The sequence below is a fragment of the Elephantulus edwardii genome, unplaced genomic scaffold, assembly GCF_000299155.1.
Source record: "Elephantulus edwardii isolate Elephantulus edwardi_28Jun2011 unplaced genomic scaffold, EleEdw1.0 scaffold00189, whole genome shotgun sequence".
Classification (NCBI taxonomy): Eukaryota; Metazoa; Chordata; class Mammalia; order Macroscelidea; family Macroscelididae; genus Elephantulus; species Elephantulus edwardii.
The window spans coordinates 5,015,435-5,037,451 of NW_006399939.1; the positions used below are offsets into that span (position 1 = coordinate 5,015,435).

A 22,017-nucleotide genomic window follows, 5' to 3' on the forward strand; every position below is an offset into this window, starting at 1 on the left:
CCAGGCCCACGCCTCTCCTCTCCCTGACACTCTGTATGCCAGGCCTCCTCCTCTCCACTCCCACGGCACCCTGTACACCAGGGCCACGCCTCTCCACTTCCATGGCTCCCTGGATGCCAGGGGCCACGGTGGACCCCTCCCACAAGTGCTGCTTTCCAAATGAGTGCTGAGGTGAGGAGGAAAAAGGAGCCATTTCAGTTTCCCTATTCTCAAGCACCCAACAGTCACCTGGCTTTCACTAAGGGTTGGATGAAAAAAGAAGGATGAGAGGGAAACAGGGCAGGAGGGTCACTGGACAATCACAAAGAAGAGATACGGCCGAGCAGCCCCATAGGACCAATAGCCCAGTCAGTACTGAACCCACCAGAGACGGGAGAGTTGTCTGCAAAGGAGGACTGGCCAGGACACCCTGACGATTAGAGTGAAGAACGGAGAAGAGCCTCGTTCTCATACATGGAAGACTGGAGGGCCGTGAGCTGGGGCACGCAGGTTGTTTAAGAGCAGCTGGGAAACAGCAGGTTCCAGCCTGGAGGTTCAGGCATTTCCAGGAAGAAGGATGGTATAGCTGGAAGCCACTGCCATGGTTCCTCCAGTCCCTTGAGACTCCTTCAAGCAAAGAAATACCTTCTTGTCACATCGTCTTTCTGCAAGAAATGCCTCTGTATGGACCTCAGCCATAGTCTTGAGCTAATGACCACAGCAATCCGCAGTGGCTCAAATCGCTTCTGCTCATTATTTGCCTCATGGGATGTTAAGACATGTAATAAAAATAATGTACTTCAAAGTCTCCAGCAGCGAGCAAGCACTCAAAACAGAAGCTATTATTATTAAGTTTGCTTACAGATCAGTTGCCAGTTCTAAGCACTCCCACTGCAAAAGCCGTCAGGAAGTCTCTGATTTCCAACAGGACCCATGCTTCCCCATTTATCGCTGCAATAAATAAACAGCCTGTCATCTGAAGGACATTTAAAACAAACTAGAAGGTAGTGTTTCCGTGTTTCTTACTTTTATCATCATTTGAATGCTAAGCTGGTCTCATCAGGCCCCAAGTAGAAAAATGTACACTTTCGTCTCAGAAAGTGGCGATTTATAAACTCTCCCGCAGCTCCTTTGTCCCATGCAGACAGCCAGGCCATGCCTCAGCCGGCTCTCACTGGAATGCACTTACCACAGAGGGAGGGTCATTCCATTCCTCGTAGGAGATGGCAGCGTAGGGGTAGATCCGGTCATTGATTATCTGCAGCGTGGCGAGGGCAATGGCTTTAATTGACTGGAAATATGCTTCCCAGAACCACCGTGCCTACGAGAAAAGCAAGACTGGTAAATGAGCAAGCAAGCAAGAGGACCAGATGCTTTATCATAGCCCATCCTCCCAGAGAGAAGTGCCCTTGCGCAGAGGCTCTCCTGCTGCTTAAACCGGCTCCGTTCTACCTGTTACCTGTGCCTCGCTCAAATGCAAAGTAGAATGTGAGTGGGGAAAGTGCACACTTGACCCCAGCCAGACACATGAGAAACCGGGACTGTGAAAAGATGACATGACTAGGTTATACAGGACTACATTTACACTCCTCTTCTTGCTTTTGGAGATATGTGTGTGTATGTGTGTGTGCGTGTGCGTGTGTATGTGTCTAAGTACACAGCTCAATGAACTATTACATATATTGTGTTGGTGGTGATGGTGTTGTTGTGTACCATAGAGTCAGAACTGACTCACAACTGACCCTCCAGTGAGTTTTCAGAGGCAGTTAATCGTACAAGAGGAGACTGCCCATCCTTCTCTTGAGGAGCAGCTGGTAGTCTCGAACCAGGTGCTTTCGGGATCGCAGTGCAGTTTCTTGCCTGTAAGCCACCAGAGTTCCCTACATATATACAAATACATATAACTACTGCCCAAGTAAACAGAACATTCCAGACCGTGCCATTGCTCAGTCAGCACCTGCTGAGGGGTGCCTCTAACAGTAAGCATTATTCTGACTTCTGACATGTCTACTCTTGAGTGTCACATAAGTGGAATCACACAGTATTTACTTTCCTGTGTCTGGTTTTGCTCAGCACAACATATGTACCATTGATCCACACTGTTGCATGCAATAGCAGCTTGTTCTTTTACAAGCTGTTGTTGTTGTTGTTAGGTACCATCAAGTCAGAGCCAACCCGTAAGTGACCCTCCAATAGGTTTTCAGAAATAGTTGATCACATAGTAGGAGACTGTCAATCTTTCTCCCGCAGAGCATCTGGTAGATTCAAACTGCGAACCTTTGGGTTAGGAGTGCAACATCTTACCAAGAGACCCCTCTATGGCTGTATAATATCTCATTTATATGATTATACCACAATCCTCTCACTTTCTATCTAGATGGACATTTAAGATGTTACCAGTTTTTAGCAATTATTAAGTACATATGGTATATCCATTAATGTACCTATCTCTTGGTGGGTATACGGGCTTACTTCTCTTGACTATCCTAAGTCTTAAAAAAACCCTAAACTGACTATGCACTAAAGTAACCATAACTGCTACCCAAACACATATAGGCACACTCATGGTTTTTGCTGCATTTTTCACAATAGCAAAGATACGGAAACAACCCAGGCGTCCGTCAACAAGTGAATGGGTAGGGAAGGTGTGTATATTCACACAATGGAATACTATGCAGCACTGAGAAACAAGGAAATCTTACGATATTATACAAAATGGGTGACCCTGGAGGGCATTATGCTGGGTGAAATAACTCAGTCAGAAAAGTACAAACACTGCATAATGTCACTGTTATAAAATAGGACTGGGATAGGATTTAGGGGAAAACTAAGTAAAGAGGGGATAATTAATGCATACTGCATTGATAAGGGGAAGAACTGTCTAAAAATATATATATATGATTAGGTATTATTGCATGACAACAGTCAGAATAAGGGGTGCACAGCAAAGTGGACAGATGGGGTGGGAAAGAGGGAGAGAAATGTGCCACAATGAAAGAATCTTTTTAAAGAGAAAAGTGAACTGGGGATGGAGTAGGGAGGAAAATGTACAATAATGAATGCATGGAAATCCAAGTTTTCGCTAAACTTCCTTTAAAATATCAATAAATTAAAAAAAATTAAAACAAAACAAAACAAAAAACCCGAAACCCACTGCCATGGAGGGAGCTCTGGTGGCTTCGTGGTAAGGAGGTTTGCTGCCAACCCGAGGGCACACGGTTTGGAACCACCAGATGCTTTGAAGGAGAATGATGGGTAGTTTTCTCCTGTGTGATTTACTGCCTCTGAAAAGCCACTGTAGGGTCAACTATGAGGTCAACAACAACTGCCATGGAGCCAGCTCTGATTCCTAGCAACCCTCCATCCAGTCTCCAAGGCTGTAAACCTTTACAGGAGGAGACGGCCCGTTCTTCTCCCCAGAAAACCTGGTAGATCCGTTAGCAGCCTGACACTAGCACACATACCTTGCCACCAGGGCTACATTTAGAGTCAATTATAGAGATTCTTGTCTGCTCTATAAACTATGCAAACAAGGACAGGGAAACAAAGTTCACTCACTTCCAACTCCAGATTGTGTGGTGGATAACGAATCCCATGCCACGTGCCAACTATGTCCTACGAAATCTTAGCTTTCCTCTGTGTTCAGCTCAGGCCCTGGTTGTCTACACAGTCTTTCCCTCTGACCCCTAATCACCAAAGAACAACTCACAGAACTCACAGGAGACACCACACCTGTTATAACAGCTTCAGTACAACAAAAAAGGATACAGATGAAGAGACACGCAGGGTGAGGCCTTGTTAGATGCTGTCAATTCGAGCACAACTCAGATCAACCACTGATCCTGTCCTATCCTGTGCCATCCACACCATCTCTGACACACTCAAGCCCTTTAGTCACTGTGTCAAGCCATCTGGTTGAGGATCTTCCTCGTTTTCCTCAACTTTCCATGATGTCCGTCTCCAAGGAATAATCTCCTCCAAGCAACATGCCCAAAGTATGTAAGATGAAGCTTTATCATTGCTTTCAAGGAGCACTCTGACTGCCCCTTCTCCAAGACATATCTGTTTGTTCTTCTGGCCGTCCATGGGATCTTCAGCACACTTCTCCAACACCATAGCTTAAAGGCATCAAATCTTCTTCTGTCTTCCTTAGTCACTGTCCAGCTTTCCAATGCATAGCAAGTGACGGATATGACCACAGCCTGAATCAGGTGCACCTTAGTCCTCAAAAAGAGTCCAGATTAGCAGTCAATGAAAATAAAGAGAAACATCTCCAACAAACATCCTCTGATAGTCAGAACATGGAATGCACAGTAAGACTTGGAAGGTACTTTTGTATCTCAGAAGAGATTCACCACCTTGGAGAGAAGGGAGACACTTTCATCAACTAGGAAGCTCCTCAAGCCCACATCCTCCAAAAAATGCAATGGCCTCACCATGTGAGCCCCAGGACCACTTCCAGCCCCATTCATGAGCCTTTAGACAAGGCCCTCAGGAACCAAGAAGAAAGGTCAAGTGGGGTCTATGCAAGGTGATTCCATGCCTGGCTCAGAGTCATGCCTCTACTCCATCATTTCTAGGTCTAAAGTCCGATCTTCCCCGCAGGAGCTCAAAACCATTCAGCATGATCCAATCATGGCCAAGGAAGCAACTCCAGAACAGAGCTGAATTGATAAAATTTAGGCAAAGCATTAACAGGAAATATTAGTACTTGTGTGGCTCTGCTCAGAACATGATTCCCAATCAGAGAGGTTTATGAATTGCAGTGCAACCGAATCTCTTGCCTGCAGGTGGGGAAACAGTGGTTCCTAGCTCAAGCTCACGGCCAAACAAGTCACTTGAGTGTACGTCACTCTCCACAGTTCTGCCAATAACCCAATCTCCCACATCAGGTTCCTAAACGGGCCCATGTGCTCTTCCCAGTCTTACACTAGAATGTAAGCCTTTGAGTCTTAATTTTTTTTTTCTTGTATTACTAGCTTTCGTTCCTGTTCACCAAAATGTTAAACATTCAGATCTTTTCTGGTTTCTCTTCACCAGTCATGACTTAACAGGTTTAAACATGCTTGAAGCTCTCTTTTCCAGTCTATTCTAGAATGACCAAACATGTAAAATTCACAAAATAGCACATATAAACATACGTCCTGAATATTTACCTATGTTTCTACCCATCTTGATATGTTTTTTCCCATCTTAATTCAGATTCAAATTAAGCAATACTTAACGAGGGTCTTCCAAGGCTTTCTGCTTGCTCACTTTTAATCACAGCGGGGACAGCTGACATGGGGGTTCAGTAAACAAGAATGGGTAACAAAACCACCTGGAACACTAGCCAAAGGCACAACTGCTGAACAGAGCTTCTAATTTAAGATGCCTCAAATCATCTAAGCCTGCCCACCAAGCGGCCGCTTATTCGGAAAGGAAGCAAGCTCTGCCAATAATCATAGCTCATGTGTCTCAGCCTGAGGTTAAGTGAACTTCACAGGCCTAAGTGTTTCTGCAGGCACACTCTCACACCTTGAAGTGCTCAGAAGGCGTCATCATTTACAGCCCCTCCAGGACATGGTGTCAGCCGCTCACTGCCTGACAGGAAAGGCTTTTCAGCTGTACTGGCCGTGTATGAAAGCACCACTGTTCCCTTCTTACTTTCTAAAACATGGGCAACATTGATCTTGACCTGGAAGCTTAACTAAGGGATCTCTTTCCTAGCTATGCAGATTCCCTAGTCACTCCAAATTGTGAGGGTTCGCAGTTGAAGAGGTGCGTCCTTAGGTCCTCCTACCATGACCTTGAACAAAACATGTAACTGTTCTTGTTTAAACAGATATAGCGATATTACAAAATAAGTGTATTTGAAAACACAAGGTCTACAAAGGTCTATGCAGCTTTCAAACATTACAAAGCTCCTGGAGGGTAAAGAGCCCTTGTGGGGTAGTGCATAATGTGCCAGGCTGCTAAATTAGAAGGTCAGTAGTTCAAATCCACCAGCCACTTAGAGGGATGAAGATGGTCAGTCTCTTCCCAGGGGTGAGGGTGGAGTTAGAGGAGGTCACTCAAAAGTCAGAACTGGCAGCAGGAGATGGCAGGGACGAGGCCAGCTTACCTAACTCAGGCAAGTAAGAACTCCCCCATGGATTCAAATCTTCTAAGTACCTAACGGAAGCAGGAGTGGCACCCATTTCCTAAACAGCACCCCTCTGGAAACTCTATGAACTTTGATAAATGATGACAGTTATAGAAAGGCTTCAGGCCTTTTGTTCATAGGGTCGCTATGAATCGTGCTTGACTGGATGTCAACCAACAACAAGTACCTAACAGGGCAAACAAGATAATTTAACAGCCCAAACTACTCTGAAGTAGTACAAGAACATGTACATCCGAAGTCCAAGAACATCTGCCCTGGACGCTACCTTTCCAATGCCCTTTAATGAGTCAGTGAACTTTAGACTCTCCTCCAATCAGAATCTCCTGAGTGTGACCCCAGTCAAAGGGCTTCAATACAACAAAAGTTACAAAATACTAAGCCAACCAGCTATGCTTCTGGTCTGATTTTCGTAATGTTGTCTAGCTTAGCGATCTACAGCGTTGCAGTGACAGAGATGCCACAAGCAGATGGCTTGCACAAACATAAGTTTCTCTTCCCACAGCTGTCCCCTGGACTCAAGGGCCAGTGTGAGGGGACGGCTCTCTGTCGACTCCGTATGAAGTTCTTGTCTTGTGTTGGACTTGGCTTCCTGCTCCCTCCGCGATCTCCACACACCTTGATATTTTATCCCATCTCTGCCTTCTTTGCTTGCTTGCTTAATTCATCTACATCTCCAAAGAATGGTGTGGTCCATAAGGAGCTTGCTGCTAACCCAAAGGCAGTGTCTCTTCGGCAGTTCGAATCCACCAGTGGTTCCAACCGAGGAAGGTGGGCAATTTCCTCCCATGCCATCTCTGTCCTCTGAAAATCTGCTGAAGTGAAGAGCTGGGATCAACTCATTAAATTCTTAGAAATCTCAAAAGATATTCATTGAAGACACACCCTACCCTAATCTTATTTCATTAAGTAATAAAGATAATTGACTCCCAGATGGGTTTATAACCCAAGCATACAGATTAAAATTCACAAAATGTATTTTTAGGGAGCACAATTCAATCCACAACATCCCACCCTCTGGCCCCACAAAATTCATGAAATTGCCACATGTAAAACACATCATCCATCCATTATAAAAAAAAAATAATCTTAAATCAACCCCAAGTTTAAAAATCACACCTTATGAATCATCTAATCAAACATGAGTGAGACTTTAGGGATATTAACATCTGGGGTTAAGTCCCTCTTCATCTGTGAGCCTATGAAACCTAGCCTGCAGGTCATCTGTGTGTGAAGTCCAAGAGTAGAGCAGACACACTGTGGACTATTCCATCACAAGTGAGAGAGAAAGAAGGGATGACAGGCACCAAGTACCAAACACAGCAGAACAATTTATAAGCTTTCAAGACTTGAAAATAATCGTTGATTTTTGTTCTTTAGGACAATCTGGGCAATGACCCTCCCTCCAAACTCTGGGTGTTGGTCATGACATGTAGATCCTGGGTGGAGGCCCCTCAGTCCTGACATTCATCTTTGCCTTTTCTGCCCACTAGCAGGGTAAGTACTTCCTCAGCTTTGGATGGCCCTATTCTCCTGGTCCATCTGAGCACCCATCCTACCCCTCATCTCTACCAGACCTTGTTCTTTCGGCACCCCCTTCTTCCCCCCCACCCCCGAACCGAGCATGGAAGCCCTATCCCTTCAGCTCAGAGTAGTCATTCCATCTCCCTGGCACACATTAATGGCAGCCCCATACTCCAGAATGTATTTGGAAAGGAGCAAACTTCTTCTGTGGTTCACCCCTTTCAGATCCCAGAGATGTGGTCCCACCCTTTCAATTAGAGAAGGCTCCTTTTCCCATACTCTTTCCAATAGTCCTGCCAATCAATGAGCTACTCCAGGATGATTCCCTTCTTTTCTTGGCCTATTTCCTGCAGAATTCCAAGAGACCGTGTTCTCGCCCTTGTTCTTTCTCTGTCTCCTTCAGTCTAAGCTGATGAGCTTTCTGCTGGGGTTGTTGATTAGATCCATCCATTAGTCACTGGCTTAATCTCTTTTACAAAAGATTGTGGAGCCATGTCCTTGATCAAAATTGTACGACATGTGCCCTTAAGTTTGTACAACAGGATTTTCCAAATCTTTTAAGTCTTGTCTTCATTTTACACAGCTCATTTTAAAGTTCATCCTTTTCCTCATGCATTTTACTATAAACAAAAAGGAGAAACTACGTAGTCCCTTTGATGAGAAATGTCCATCCAAATTCATCACATATAGATTCCACTTTCCACACACCACTTGGACATGACCCAGAAAAGTTCTTTGCCATGAAAAAGATAGTCCTGTCTCTATTGTCCAATTACATGTTCCTTCTTCTTCTTTGAAAGCCTCACCAAAACCACATTTAACATTCACATTTCTAGCAACATTTTGTGGCTAGTGCCATATGTTGTTGTTATGTGCTGTTGAGTTGCCTGCGATTCACAGCGACCCTATGTACAGCTGCTCTGAAGCCTGCCCTGTCCTGAGCCAATCTCATTGACTCTGACACACCTATCCTACTGCCCTAGTTACTGCATCAATCCATCCCATCTGGGGTCTTCCTCTCTTGCACAGTCCCAAGCATAAAGTCTTTCTCCAAGGGAGGATCCCTCCTTGGCCACATGGCTAAAGTACGTGAGACGGAGCTTCCAAATCCTAGCCACCAAGGATAAAGGTGCCATATGTACTCTCTAAAATGACAGAGGTTTGGCTTAACAGATGATGACTGAGTAATCTACTCAGATGGGAAGTGTGAAGCTGTTGGTAGGACTGGTTCACCAAAATTAGGGAGCCAGTGTCCCCGTTTTTCTGCCTCCTCCTGTGTCCCAACTCTCAAGATCCCATTTCTTCACAATAGTGCATATGAGGTCATATAGGATCTCTATGTTCAGCTTTTTTGAGGAAATGCCAAATTGCCTTCCAGAGTGGCTGAACCATTCTCCAAGTTCCAATCTCTCTGCATCTTCTCCAGCATCTATTGCTTGCTCTCCTGTTAAACTTTGCTACTGTTACTGAGGTGAAATGGTATCTCATAGCTGTTTTGATTTGCATCTCTCTTGTTGCTGGTGATTTTGAGCATTTCTCCATGTGTCTATTTGCCCAGTATCATTCTTTGTGAAAAGGTTTTCCATGTCTTTTGCCCATTTTGTGACTAAGTTATCAATTATTTTCTTGGGGAGGCCCTGTTGTCGGTATGTGCCATTAAGTCATCTGCAACCCATAGCAACCCTATGTACAATGGCTCTGAAGCCTGCCCTATCCTGTGTCAATCTCACTGTCTTCCGACACACCTACACCCATTTCCCCAGTCACTGTGTCAATCCATCTCATCCAGGGTCTTTTTCTCCTGTGCTACAATTGTCTCATAAACACTGAAGTATTTCTGTGGATTCCCACTCTTTTTCACCCCAGTGGGAGGCTTCAGGGTTCCACCAGAGGAAAGTCCACACACCTTATAAAACAGGAATAGATTAAGAAGACACAATACCACTGTTGATGACATAATGACTTTTTCCCAGTAACAGCAACAGAGCTGTATGAGCAAAGATGCTATTTTAAGTTGCACTGCTCCAGGGAAACAGCTGAGAACCATTTTAAATGTGGTCACTACCCTGCGCGGGATCCAATGTATCACACCTTCATGAACAAATTGTTCTTCTCCCAGGATCTCATGTGGAGCCCAGTAATTCTTATTAAGAATGGCTAATAGTAATTCTCTTGGGATTTAAATCTCAATTTTAATTTTGGCTTTATCATACTTTTCCAATCATCTAAAAATACATTCCATGGACAGCCAAAAGAACAGACAGATACGACTTGGAGAGGGTGCAGCCGGAGTGCTCTTTGGAGGCAAGAATGATGAGGCTTCGCCTCACATACTTTGGACATGTTGCTTGTAGGGGCTATTCACTGGGAGGGGACATGATGCTGGGAAGGGTGGAGGGTCAGCGAAGGAGAGGAAGACCCTCAACCAGATGGATTGATATTTTGTGTGTCAGAAGTGTGAGGATGGCACAGGATAGAATCTTTTATTCATAGGGTCGCTAAGAGTCATGCTTGACTGGACGGCACCTAACAACAGCAGCAACAATACATCAGAATTTAGAATTCCCAGTGGGCCTTGTCTCTTTAAAATTAGCCTCTACCCAGGAGGCACACTGTTGTTAGGTGCTGTCCAGTCGGTTCTGATTCGCAGTAACCATGGAAGAAACACTGCCAGATTCTGGCCAGCCTCATAGTCCCTGTTGTGCTGATGCCCCTTATCGTGGCCACTGCGGCCACCCAGCCCACTGAGGGTCTCCTTTCAATGAGACTCTCTTAGTGACTCTCTACCAACCAGGGTGTCATTTAGGGACTGATCCTTCATGATGACATGCTCAAAGTATGAGAGATAGCATCCTGCCCTCCTCCCTTCTAAGGAACATTCTGGGGGCAGTTCTTCTAAAACAGATTTGTTTATGCATCTGGAAGTACACAGCATAGGCAGTATTCTTCGCCAACACCAGAAAGCAAAGGTTTCCTATTATTCAATCTTTGCTTATTCAGTGCCCAACTTTTGCAAGCATGTGAAGTGACTGAAAATAACATGGCTTGCATCCGGTACACCTTATTCCTTGAAGTGATATCTTTGCTCTTTAACACTTTTAAGAAGTTTTTTTTCCCCAATGCAAGATGTGGTTTGATTCCTTGACTGTTGTTTCTGTGGTGGATCCAAGAAGAGTTCAAGCCTTGACAACATTTCCTCCGTGTATTATAATGTTGTTTACAGAATAGGCACATGTTGTTGTTGTGTACTGTCAAGTAGGAACTGACCCATAGCTGATCTTCTGGCGGGTTTTCAGAGGCAGTTAATCACACTGGAGGAGACTGCTCACTCATCCTTCTCCAGGGGAGCAGCCTCGAACCTCATGTCTTTGAGACTGCAGTGCAGCTTCTTGCCACCAGGCCGCCAGAGCTCCCTGAATAGGCATATGCAGGGTGGGGTGGGGATTCCGCTTAATATTAGCCAACACAACTATTCTGGGTCATAATAAATGGGCCCTTTTTCTCTTTCCTAGGACTTGAAAACTTTCTCAGAAACTTGGCTTGCTCTTTTAAATCTCTCTCCACGGCATCTTTGTTGATTGTCTCATCATTTTCTCCCATCTAAGCTTGTTTTCCTGGCCTTAAGGTGAAGAAGATTTTACATATTCTTCTGGGCCACGTCTCCCTAGCATGCTTCAAAGACTTCTGAGGAATTTTCAACATCAGCAGCAGCTCCATCTCTGTATGAAAAGTTAAATATACAACAATTTCCCTCTTAGATTAATCTCTGAGAGTTCTAGATCTTATTCTTACACTCAACACCACAAGTCACTTAAAGGTTAGACAAATAAGCAAGTACATGAACCAGTACTTCAATGCTCTTCTCAAACGGAGCTGGCTAGAGAATCCCCCAGGGGGCTCTGTGTGTGTATAATATGTATGCACATGCCGTCCATTTAGAAGCAAAAATTTCCTCCTGTTTATCTACAGTCTCAGTATTTCTATTTGTGGAGAATGATTACAGAACTAACATGCAGTTCATTCCACTTGTTGTATGACAAGAGAAAATGACTACAGCATGTACTCTTTAGAAATTAGAAAAACATCGAGAACCAACAGCGAAGCCCCAAGGTAGTCCTTTCTGATCACAAAATAATGCACTTAACTTACAACCTAAAGCATCTGGGAGGCTGGGCTCTATGAGGAGAAATGTGGGGTCAAGATTGGTGGAACAATCCGCGTTATGCAGATGACACAACCCTGCTTGCTGAAACTGAGGAGGACCTGAAGCATCTGTTGCAGAGTATTGAGGGTACCATGGACTGCTAGGAAAACAAACAGATTCATCCTGGAAAGGGTTAAACCAGGTGGCGGCTCCTCGGAGGCAAGGATTCTGAGGCTCCGTCTAACATACTTTGGACATGTTGTAAGGAGAAACCGGTCCTTGGAGAGGGACATCATGCTTGGAGGGTGGAGGGACAGCGCAGGAGGGGAAGTCCCTCTATGAAGTGGATTGATTCAGTGACTGGGTTATTCAGGACTGGAGTGTCAGAGACAGTGCAATTGGCACAGGACAGAGCAGAGTTTAGGGCTGTTGTACATAGGGTTGCTATGAGTTGCAAGTGACTCGACGGCACATAACAACAACAACAACAAAGCATTTTGCTTCAAGGGTCAATGTAAACTTACAAGTTCTTTCCTGTTCACACAGCATATGAATATTTGGTTGTTTTCTCCACAAAGTTTAAAAACTTTAGTTTTTAGCAGAGAAGGAACTGGAACAGATGACAAATGGGAATTCCAACTTGTTGCTTTTTCTATAATGCAACAGGGTTTAGCATGAAAAGAACAAATTATTAGCAACTGGGGCGAACCGGGAAAACGAAGGCAAGAAGGAGCAAACTCAAAACTATCTTTAACACAGGAATGTTCCTACCCACCAGCAGCCAATGAGCTGGCTCTGACTCCAAGCTACCCTTCAGGACACAGCAGAACCGCTCAGGGGGTTTTCAAAGATGTAAATCTTGCTAGAAGCAGATTGCCACATCTTTCTCATGAATAATGGCTGGGGGTTTGACGGTTGAACTCTTGGCTGGCAGATGAATTCTTTTACCAATGGACTCGCAGGGCTCCTGCAAGCTTTGGAACATTCTGGAATGTTCCAAAAGACACAAGGTAAGAAGACAAATGCTTCTGGAGAAAAGGTGACAAAAGTCAACTTATTTCTGAAAGTTAATTTTGCTTCCAACACTTCTGGCCTCACATGATAAATCAGTCTGTCTCCCTGGGATTTTGAAAACAACATGTGTCCTGATTATTAAGCAAGAAGAAGCCACAGCTTTGAAAAACATATGGAAATGCGTAAGGTCACATCTTATCTTGGTCAAGAGGCCCAAGTCTCTGTCATTAAAAAAAAAATTATTTTTAATTCATTACTAAACTCTAGTGGCCTATTGGCAAGAACCTGCACTGCAATCCCAAAGGCACGCAGTTCGACTCCACCAGCTGCTCCACAGGAGAAGGATAGGAAATATCCTCCCATGCGACTACTGCCTCTGAAAACCCACTGGAGGGTCACCTTTGAGGTGTTCCGACTCAGCAGCACACAAGACCAACATTCCAAATGAACAGACAAAATGAACCAGATTGCCAGGTCCAGGGCATGTATGTCTGTGTGTATGTGCTGAGGGAGTATCAGCAGCTTCCTCGTGAAAACATGATGAGGTAGCCATTGTTATTTTTTATAAAAGTGAAGATGGTTGAAGATGACATAAGTGGCAGATCTAACAGTTTAGGTGAATGTTCATTTTTCCCTTCTCTAGGCAAAAGGGGGAAATGTAAATTCATGACCACAGTCACAAAAACCCTCAAGACAACGGAGGAAGACCATGGTAACATCAGTCCTGGTGCCTCGGACAAATCGGTGAGTACCTGCGGAAACCTCCACCTCTGCTCTGAGGCAGGACAAGGTCTGGCCAGAGAGTTCTTTCTGCTAAAGATAATGTTATTGTTAGTAATATTATTCTAGGAAAGCACATGACTTCAAAGGAGGCCAAGTGCTCTTTCCTTTTGTGTGGTAAAATTATCATGAGACAAGGATCAATTTCTACTCAATATTCTTCGGATGAGTCCCTACGATTTCTTGCCAAAAAATTTATACTAATGTCATCTAGCTTCCATAGATTGCCAGAAACGCCCGTCAGTTTCTCCTGTTCCATAGACAAGAGCCCAAGAAGATGCAGAAAGACAATCCATGCTATTTTCTATGCTTCTTGCAAGTTCCAGTGTTTCCAGAAGTGTTAAGGGCAGCAGGGGTATTTTACAACCAGAGCTTTTAAGATCTGGAGGCACTAAGACTGGACTTCTCATAGGTCCCACGTACCCTCCCAATTCCATTTTCACAGGTATGTTCCTTGACACCAAAGATGGTTTGTGATAGTCACGCTTTTGTCCTATTTGGAGAGTAAGGGGGAACTCCAGCAAAACCTTTAAAATAAATGCTGCCTGGGCAAAGTTTGAAGAAAAGAGGGCATAAGAGTTAGAGGGTAAGAGAAGACTTGGTGAATACTCTTAGGGAGTGTTCAAATGTTATGACCTCCTCTACAGTGGGAAACAAGAAGGGGTGGAGGAGGAAAAGCTGGAGGCCTGAGTCCTGTTTCTTGACATGTGACAGACAGCTCCTGAAATAGAAAGCCATAAGTTTTAAGTCTCAGGGGTATCACCTTCAAATATGTCAATGTTCTAAGGGTGGATCAGTTTTCCCAACTGCCGAAACCCTGCTGTGAGGTGAGGTCCCAAGCAAAACAGAAGGCTCTGACTGGGAGTCTTTGAGGTGGCAGGAGCCATGAGGAGTTCAAAGGCAAGGCCGGCCAGTGGTTTGCACCTCCAAGAGCCACAGAAGTCAAAGGTTACTAAAGCAGGAGCCACTGACCAATAAAACTGTGTTTGGTCAAGCCTTCTAAGCAAAGAGACGAGACATGCATTTCTGCCACTTTCCTGATCTACCTACCTCTCTGAATTCCACTGTCCCCTCAGCTTGATCTACAGCAAGTCTCTTGACCAGTTACCTCTCCTAGCTAGTTCGATGGAGTGGCTGAAAGGTGGACTGGATACTTACTCGTTACTCACAATCTATCATCAAGAGTAAATAAACAAGAGCACAACTGGGGTCAGCTAATCATAAAAGAATCGGCCTGGGGTGAGATTTCCCATGTTTGCTATGCTAAGACTAGGAGAAAGCAAGCACATGGTTGTTTGATTAGAGAAGGCGCATCTAAAACAAGCCCTACAGCAGTCAGGGATACTTGAAAGGCCTGATCCTTTTAATTGAAATAAACACACAAACATGGCATGTGAAGGGACAGAGGAGGGCAGATGCTTCAGAGGCTTATTCATCCCGTAAGCTATCATCATGCCGTGCCAGGCTGGAGGCACGCTCTCTCTGCTATTCGCTCTCTCTGCTATTCCGTATCTCATGCCATAGCAATGACAAAGAACGCCAAGGAGATGCTCTTCCCCTTTGGGCCACAACTGCTAACGAAGCACTCAAGGCACACAGCAGCTCTTTCTCCTGTTACTATTGATTCCCAGAAGAAGAGAAACTGAGAACAATATTGATCCAGTGCTGCTGATCACTATTCCAACCTGATCAGAGACACTTGAATCTCTATAAGCTTCTTGCTGTTGAAGAGTCCTACCTTCTTAGCAAGGGTTATTAAGACAAGTTTCTTCATGACTCTGGATGGAAACTCCCATGTACATTCCCAAAATTGGGAGTTTGAAAAGAGGGAGATAATTCGTAGCAGTGGCACTTGCTGTGTCAGAGGTTTTCAGACTGTTTCCCCAGCCCCTGCTCACCTGAAGAGTGGCATACACCTGTGAGAAAGAGGAACTGTGGTGCATTGTGGTGGCAACTGTCAAGAGAGATCTGTGCTCCCCACTCCCCTACCAGAGGGATGGCGTGTAAGAAAGGAAACAAAACATAAATACATAGACAGAGAGCCTGTCCTCCTGGTTTGGAAGGCAATAGTGTTAAGATGTCAATACTACTCAAAGTGATACATGGATTCAAAGCAAGCCACGTTAAAATTTCAACAGCCTTTCTTATAGAAATGGAAAAGTAAATTCTCAAAGTTATTTGCAATTGTGAGAGGCCCCTGAGAGCCAAAAAAATCTTCAAAAAGAACATAGCAGGAAGATTCATACTTCTTGACTTCAAAATGTTCTACAGAGTGACACTAACCAGCCGGCCATTAGTATGAAACTCAAAGTTATTGCCAACAAGTCAGGAGCAACTCAGACCTCACTCTGCAGTGGGTTTTCGGGAGGCTATAAATCCCATGGGAAGAGACAGACACCTTTCAAGTTGCTGCTGGTAGATTCAAAGCATCAGATAAAATCCACCTCTGCATTAGCAGCACAATCTCCCAAGGACTGCACCACAGATAAGAAGACGCAAAACCAATGGGAGAGACTGTAGAGTCCACAAAGAAACTCATACATCTACAGCCAAATGACTTTGGTTTTTGGTGGGTTGGTTTGTTTTTGGGGTTTTTTTGTGTTTGTTTTTTTTTTACAAGATTGTTAAATCAATAGTCTCTTCAACAAAGAATGGTTTCCTCAACAAATTGTTCCCAGACAGCTGGATCACCATGTGTACCAAGCAATAGTTGGACCAATACCTCATACTATATATGAAAAGTAACTTGAAAAGGCTTAATTACCTAAATATAAGAGCTGAAATCATGGAACTAAGAACAAAACATAAAGGTAAAGTTTCAGGATCCAGTTTTGTTTTTTAGGATCTAGTTTTTTATTTGAACCATAGATATCAAAAGCATATGCAACAGAAGAAGGGGCGGGAAAAGATTACTGAATTCAGAACATTTAAAAATCTTTGCAGTGGGTTTTATCTAGGAAGTAAAGAAAATAACTTCAGAATAGGACAAAATGTTATGTAATCATTTCCTCTCTAGAAATTTAGCATCCTAAATATAGAAAGAATTACAATTTCAATAATAAAAGACAAATAGCCCTATTTAAAAAAAATGGGCAAAGGGCCAGAAGAGACCAAAGACAAGACTCAAATGACCAGCAAGTACATGAAAAGATGCTTACTATTGTCAGTTATTGCTGTGTACCACTGAGTCAGAACTGACCCACAGCTGACCCTCCAGCAGGTTTTCAGAGGCAGTTAAATCACACGGGAGGAGACTGTCCATCCTTCTCCTGTGGAGCAGCGGGTGGATTCAGACCACGTGACTTTGGGATTGCCATGCAGTTTCTCACCACTAGGCCACCAGAGCTCCCGAGTTGGTTATTAAAGAAATATAATTCAAAATGGCAATGAGATACCATTTAGGGCCCACCAAGGGACTCACAGGGAGAAAGGTTTTGGAGATTGGCTCTCCCAAGATCCCAGCCAAGGAATCCCTAAGGGGCAGTTCCCTTCTGCAAATCAGCATGTGATAAAACAGGGTGACTACTAACAGAACAAAGCAAATGAGCAGGCACTGGGGAGGGTGCAGGGTTTGAGCAGCCAAGCTTTACACACTGTGCTACCAGGGCTCCGTGTGTAAGATTATCAAGACCTGGCAAAATGAACCTTAAATTTAACATGTTAATACATATACTAACTTCAAAAACCTAAAAAGCAACCATCTTCTTCTTATAACAAAGGACTGGCATATGAAAGTCAAAAACTTTGCTCTATTAAATTCCTTAATCAAATAGACAGCAAGCACATTTAAATATAACAAATCAGCCTTCAAAATACCCATCAAGAGAGATACCACTTCCTGAAATGGTATACATGGAGCTACTTCTATAGTACGACAAGATAACCTCAAACAGAGGACTAAGGTGAGTCTGATTCAGGCCATAGTCGTGCCATTCACTTGCTAGGCAAGCTGGATAGTACATAAGGATGACAGAAGAATTGATGCCTTTGCACTGTGGTGTTGGAGAAGAACACTGAACATCCTACGGATGGCCTAAAGAACAAATAGATATGTCTTGGAGAGGGTGCAGCCAGAGTGCTCTTTGAAAGCAAGGATGATGAGGCTTCGTACGTTGCATACATCTGACATGTTGCCAGGAGGGGCTATTCCCTGGAGAGACCTGATGCTCAGAAAGGTGGAAGGTCAGAGAACGAGAAGAGACCCTCGACCAGGTGAAATGACATTGTGACTGCTGTAATGGGCTGTAGTATGTCAGGAAGTGTGAGGATGAGATTCACATCTGTTGTTCATAAGGTCACTATGGATCATACTTGATGACATTTAACAACAACAAACAACTTCTAGTTTATTATCCTGGTTTGATTTGGCATAAAAAGCCTTTAAGTGAAGATAAATGGAGTGAATGCATGTGACTATTACACTGTGTTCCTAAGAATGGTAAAATGGAGTGGTACAATTAGTGGCACAAAGATATAAATTATATTAACCAACCTTAACTTTGCCCAGGCTCTAAAATGTAGAGGGAGACAGAATATATATACACATTTCCACATGTAACACGCTCACAAGGGCAACATGCACACTCATATGATGCACACAGCACGCGTAAGAGGTGAGCACATGGGGAGGTGTCATGTGGTTTACAGAAACCACGTACCACGTGCATTATTTGGGTAATAATGCAATGCCTGCAACAATATCTATGCCCATAAGTACAGAGTCCTGTATTTTTACTCATGCACATTATTTCACTGATATTCTAACATCGAAATAAATAATATGGTTTAGTTTTAATTCTTACTGAAGATTTGAAAACAGCAAATTCTTTGGCTAACCATATGAACACTTGATAAAAAGATATAACTTTGTAGACCAATCTATAAAGTTTTCTACGTAGGTATAAAATGAATGCACAAAACCTGCACTGCCATGTCCTGTAATGAGTATTTCTTAAAAATGCTTGGCAAACGGGCCCACTCTGTGGGGAATGAGCGCCAGAGATAGACAAGTGTGAAATGGGCTACAAATGAATACTTAACACCCCTATTAGAGCAGCCACTTCCTAAAGCAGTGTCCCCTATCAGGACTCTAGAAGGGATTACCCCAGGGCCAACTTTACCGGCAACTCTCTAATCAACCCAAGAAGGAAATCGAGATCACCCCACGAGCCTGGGTCCTTGGAAAAGGCTTTGTAATGAAGAATGTCATATCATGTGTTTCTTAGGAGCTTATCATATACTTCCAATTAATTTTAAAAAGTTATAATGAACAAGGTCTGGTAGGATGGAGGCTTGCATGTTGGGCTGCTAACCAAAACCCTGGCGGCTCAAATAAACCAGTTTGCTCCAAAGAAGAAAGATGAGGCAGCTGACTGCTGGTAAGATTTCTCACTCTGGAGAGCCAGCGGAGGGCTCCCATGAGCCAGACCACTGCACGTTGGTTGGTTTTAGTTTTGTTGATGTGGGTTAGGTATGGGGGAGGTATGTGTATACTGTAATTGGGATTTCCTGTAGCTTCCTGGTAAGAAGCTGAGCTGCAATCCCAAAGGCACGCGGTTTAAATCCACCAGCTGCTCCGTGGAAGGAGGATGGGCAATTTCCTCCCTCTGAAAACCCACTAGAGGGTCAGCTGTGAGTCGGTTCTGACTCAACGGCACCTAACATCATCACATCCTATAATTTAGCATTGTGGTTGTTGCTGGTGCCATTGAGTCAACTCCAACTCACAGCAACTCAATTTACAACAGATGGAGCCTCTGCCCGGTCCTGTGCTGTCCTCAGTCTCCGCTGAACTTAAGCAAACTGTGTCACCCATCTCGTTGAAGGTCGTTCTCACCTTCTGTGACCATCTACTTGTCCAGTCATGATTTCCCTTTCCAAGGACTGGCCGGTCTCTCCGGATATGATTTATTATTGAGACTTAAAGCATAAGTTTTTAACACTGAATTTAGTTATAAGTGGGCTTTGACTAGAGCATGTCTCTAAGCTTACTCCTAATTACTCTCCCCACAGGACCTATGTGAGCATAAAAACAACGCAGAGTTCTTTGTTCCACAAAAATCATTAGTTCCACATCAATAGCTATGTATAAACAGCTTTGACTAACTTACTACAAAAACTTCTTTCTGTTGCTTCAACCTTAAGTTAAATGGCTCTTTTAAATCAAAATCTTTCTAAATTAAACATATTTCAAAATTTCTCAGGTCCAAATCTACTAGCAAAATGAAAAATATGGTGTTTGTGCCCAAAAGAGGCAGCTCAGAGTAGTAAAAAAATACATCCACTCTATTTATGTTTATCACAACTAATCTCTTTCTAATCACTTTACTCAGAAGGAGGAGAGAATGTCCACTCTGAGGGCACACTCTGCCCAGCCCACTCGCCCTGGAATCAGAACTGGAAAGTTGAAGGGAGAAGCAGGCAAGGATGCTCTTTTAAAAAATGCCTGGAAAAGCATTCTGGTCGGGAGATGCCAAAGACTTTGAGGCTCCGTCAAGCGGCTGGCCTCCATCCAGGTAATGGTTTTTCCTTCCCCTCAGCTGTCTGCTGCAAGAGGTTTCCAGTAAAGAAAGAGAGAAAGAGTGGTAGGGGAAAGGGAAGAGCCGCTTCGAGGCATTTCTCTGTAACCAAGCGGCTGAAAGGGGCCAACTGTCCCAGGATGACATTTATAGAGGGCCTGGTGTTTCCAAGAAGCACTATGGGAGGATTACAGAGGGGTTAGCAATCGGGGCTAAAAGGGGCAGTGGGGCCGAATGATGACAGTCCCTCTGAATTTGATCATCATGGCACTGTGGACACACAGACAGCGGGCTGGCGCTGGCAAAGACAGGCAAGCTGAGTCTGGACGCTCAGACTGCCTTTAAGGACAAAAGGCACTGTCCACCTTGGGCATCCCAGCCCTCCAACACTGTCCAATTCCTTTGCCTCAAGCTTGGAAGATAACTGCCAGTGGAGTGGCACTTCTAATCGGGGCAACAAGGAAAGCCCGTGGAAAACCCTCTCCTGTCCTTACGGCTCTGCAACTAAGAACAGAGGGGAAATGTACCCTGCCCATGGCAAGCTCTGGACCTGCAGATGTTAGCGATCCTGCCAGCTGTTTGTTTTTACCTCTGAGTCACTCCGGTGCCCCTCAATCCCTTCTGCCTGGCCATTTTAATATCCGAAGTTTCACACGCCTGCCTGAGCTCCTGAACTCGGCAGAAAGGCCCATATAGCTGTCAGCAAACTGATAAGAACTTTCAAATGACTCCACTGGGCCTCTTTAGAAGGAAGAGCCCATAAAGGAGGAGGGCAGGGGCCACAGAAACCAGGCGCTCTCACTGTTTTCACGTGGCACTAAAATGAGCCGCAGATTTATGGGAGTGCTTTAGCCCCTGGCCCGAGGCATCTGGGGGCTGAGGCTCATCTCTGCTCCGCAGCCCGGTTCCCAGTGTGGACAGAGCAGCTGGGCTCGCTGGGAAGGAGTGGGGGAGGGAAGCGGAGGGAGCAGGAGAACAGGGAGGAGGCAGTGCGTATTAGGAAAATGGTTTCTTCTACATCACAATTCATTCTCCTTTGTAGGAGGGGAGGAATAGTGAGTTCTAAGATATGTGGAATTTTTCTTTTACTTTTCAAAGAGAAGAGTGTGTGGGGGTGGGGTGGCAGGGAGAAAAGTGCAACAATGAATGAATGGAAATCCAAAGTCTCTGTAAATGTTCATTAAAATTAATAATAAATTTTAAAAAATGGTGCAACCACTTAAAAAAAATGGGTTCTGACTCACAGGGATCCTCCCGGACAGATCCCAGGCTGTAATTGTTACGGAAGCACAGCACCACATCTATCTCCTACTGGGTGGCTTGTGGAATCAAACTGCCATGCTTCGGGTTAGCCATTTAGTGTTTTAACCTCACTGCCACTGGGGTTCCTGTTTCCTGACTTATCCTGTAAGTTCACTCACATTTCCTTTACCCTCAGCTCACACTCAGCAGGCTCTATTCGATAACTGTTCCCCCAACCCAAATACAAGTTTAGATTTTTGCTTTTTTTTTAGTAGCAGGATTGGTAGTTTGATGGACTAGCTGCAGGGGGTAGAGAGAACCCACTCTCAAAGTAACCACCTCTCAAAGTGAGCGCCCTGGGCACACATTCCCTGAGGTGTGGACCTGGGTCCTAGTTCCAAAGAAGAGCTTTTGCTCTAAGTTTATTTTCCATCATTTCCCCCCATCAGATTTTTAAAAATTCAACAAAATCATAATTTAGCAAATAAAGAGCAGATAAAAATAGGGGGAATTGCTTTCTACGAAGATGGCGCCGAAAGTGAAGAAGGAAGCCCCTGCCCCTCCCAAAACTGAAGCCAAAGCAAAGGCATTGAAGGCCAAGAAGGCAGTCCTGAAGGGCGTCCACAGCCAAAAAAAAAAGAAGATCCGCACGTCACCCACGTTCTGACGGCCTA

At 44.3% G+C, this 22,017-nt stretch overlaps 1 protein-coding gene across 1 annotated transcript in view; it reads right to left on the minus strand.

Annotated features, from left to right (window-relative positions):
• EXT2 (exostosin glycosyltransferase 2) overlaps nucleotides 1–22,017 on the minus strand; it is a 157,724-nt gene that overhangs the window by 90,180 nt on the left and 45,527 nt on the right. The window contains exon 7 of the mRNA XM_006896751.1: nucleotides 1,169–1,300. Coding sequence (XP_006896813.1) covers nucleotides 1,169–1,300 — 132 coding nt within the window. The remainder of the gene's footprint in view (nucleotides 1–1,168; nucleotides 1,301–22,017) is intronic.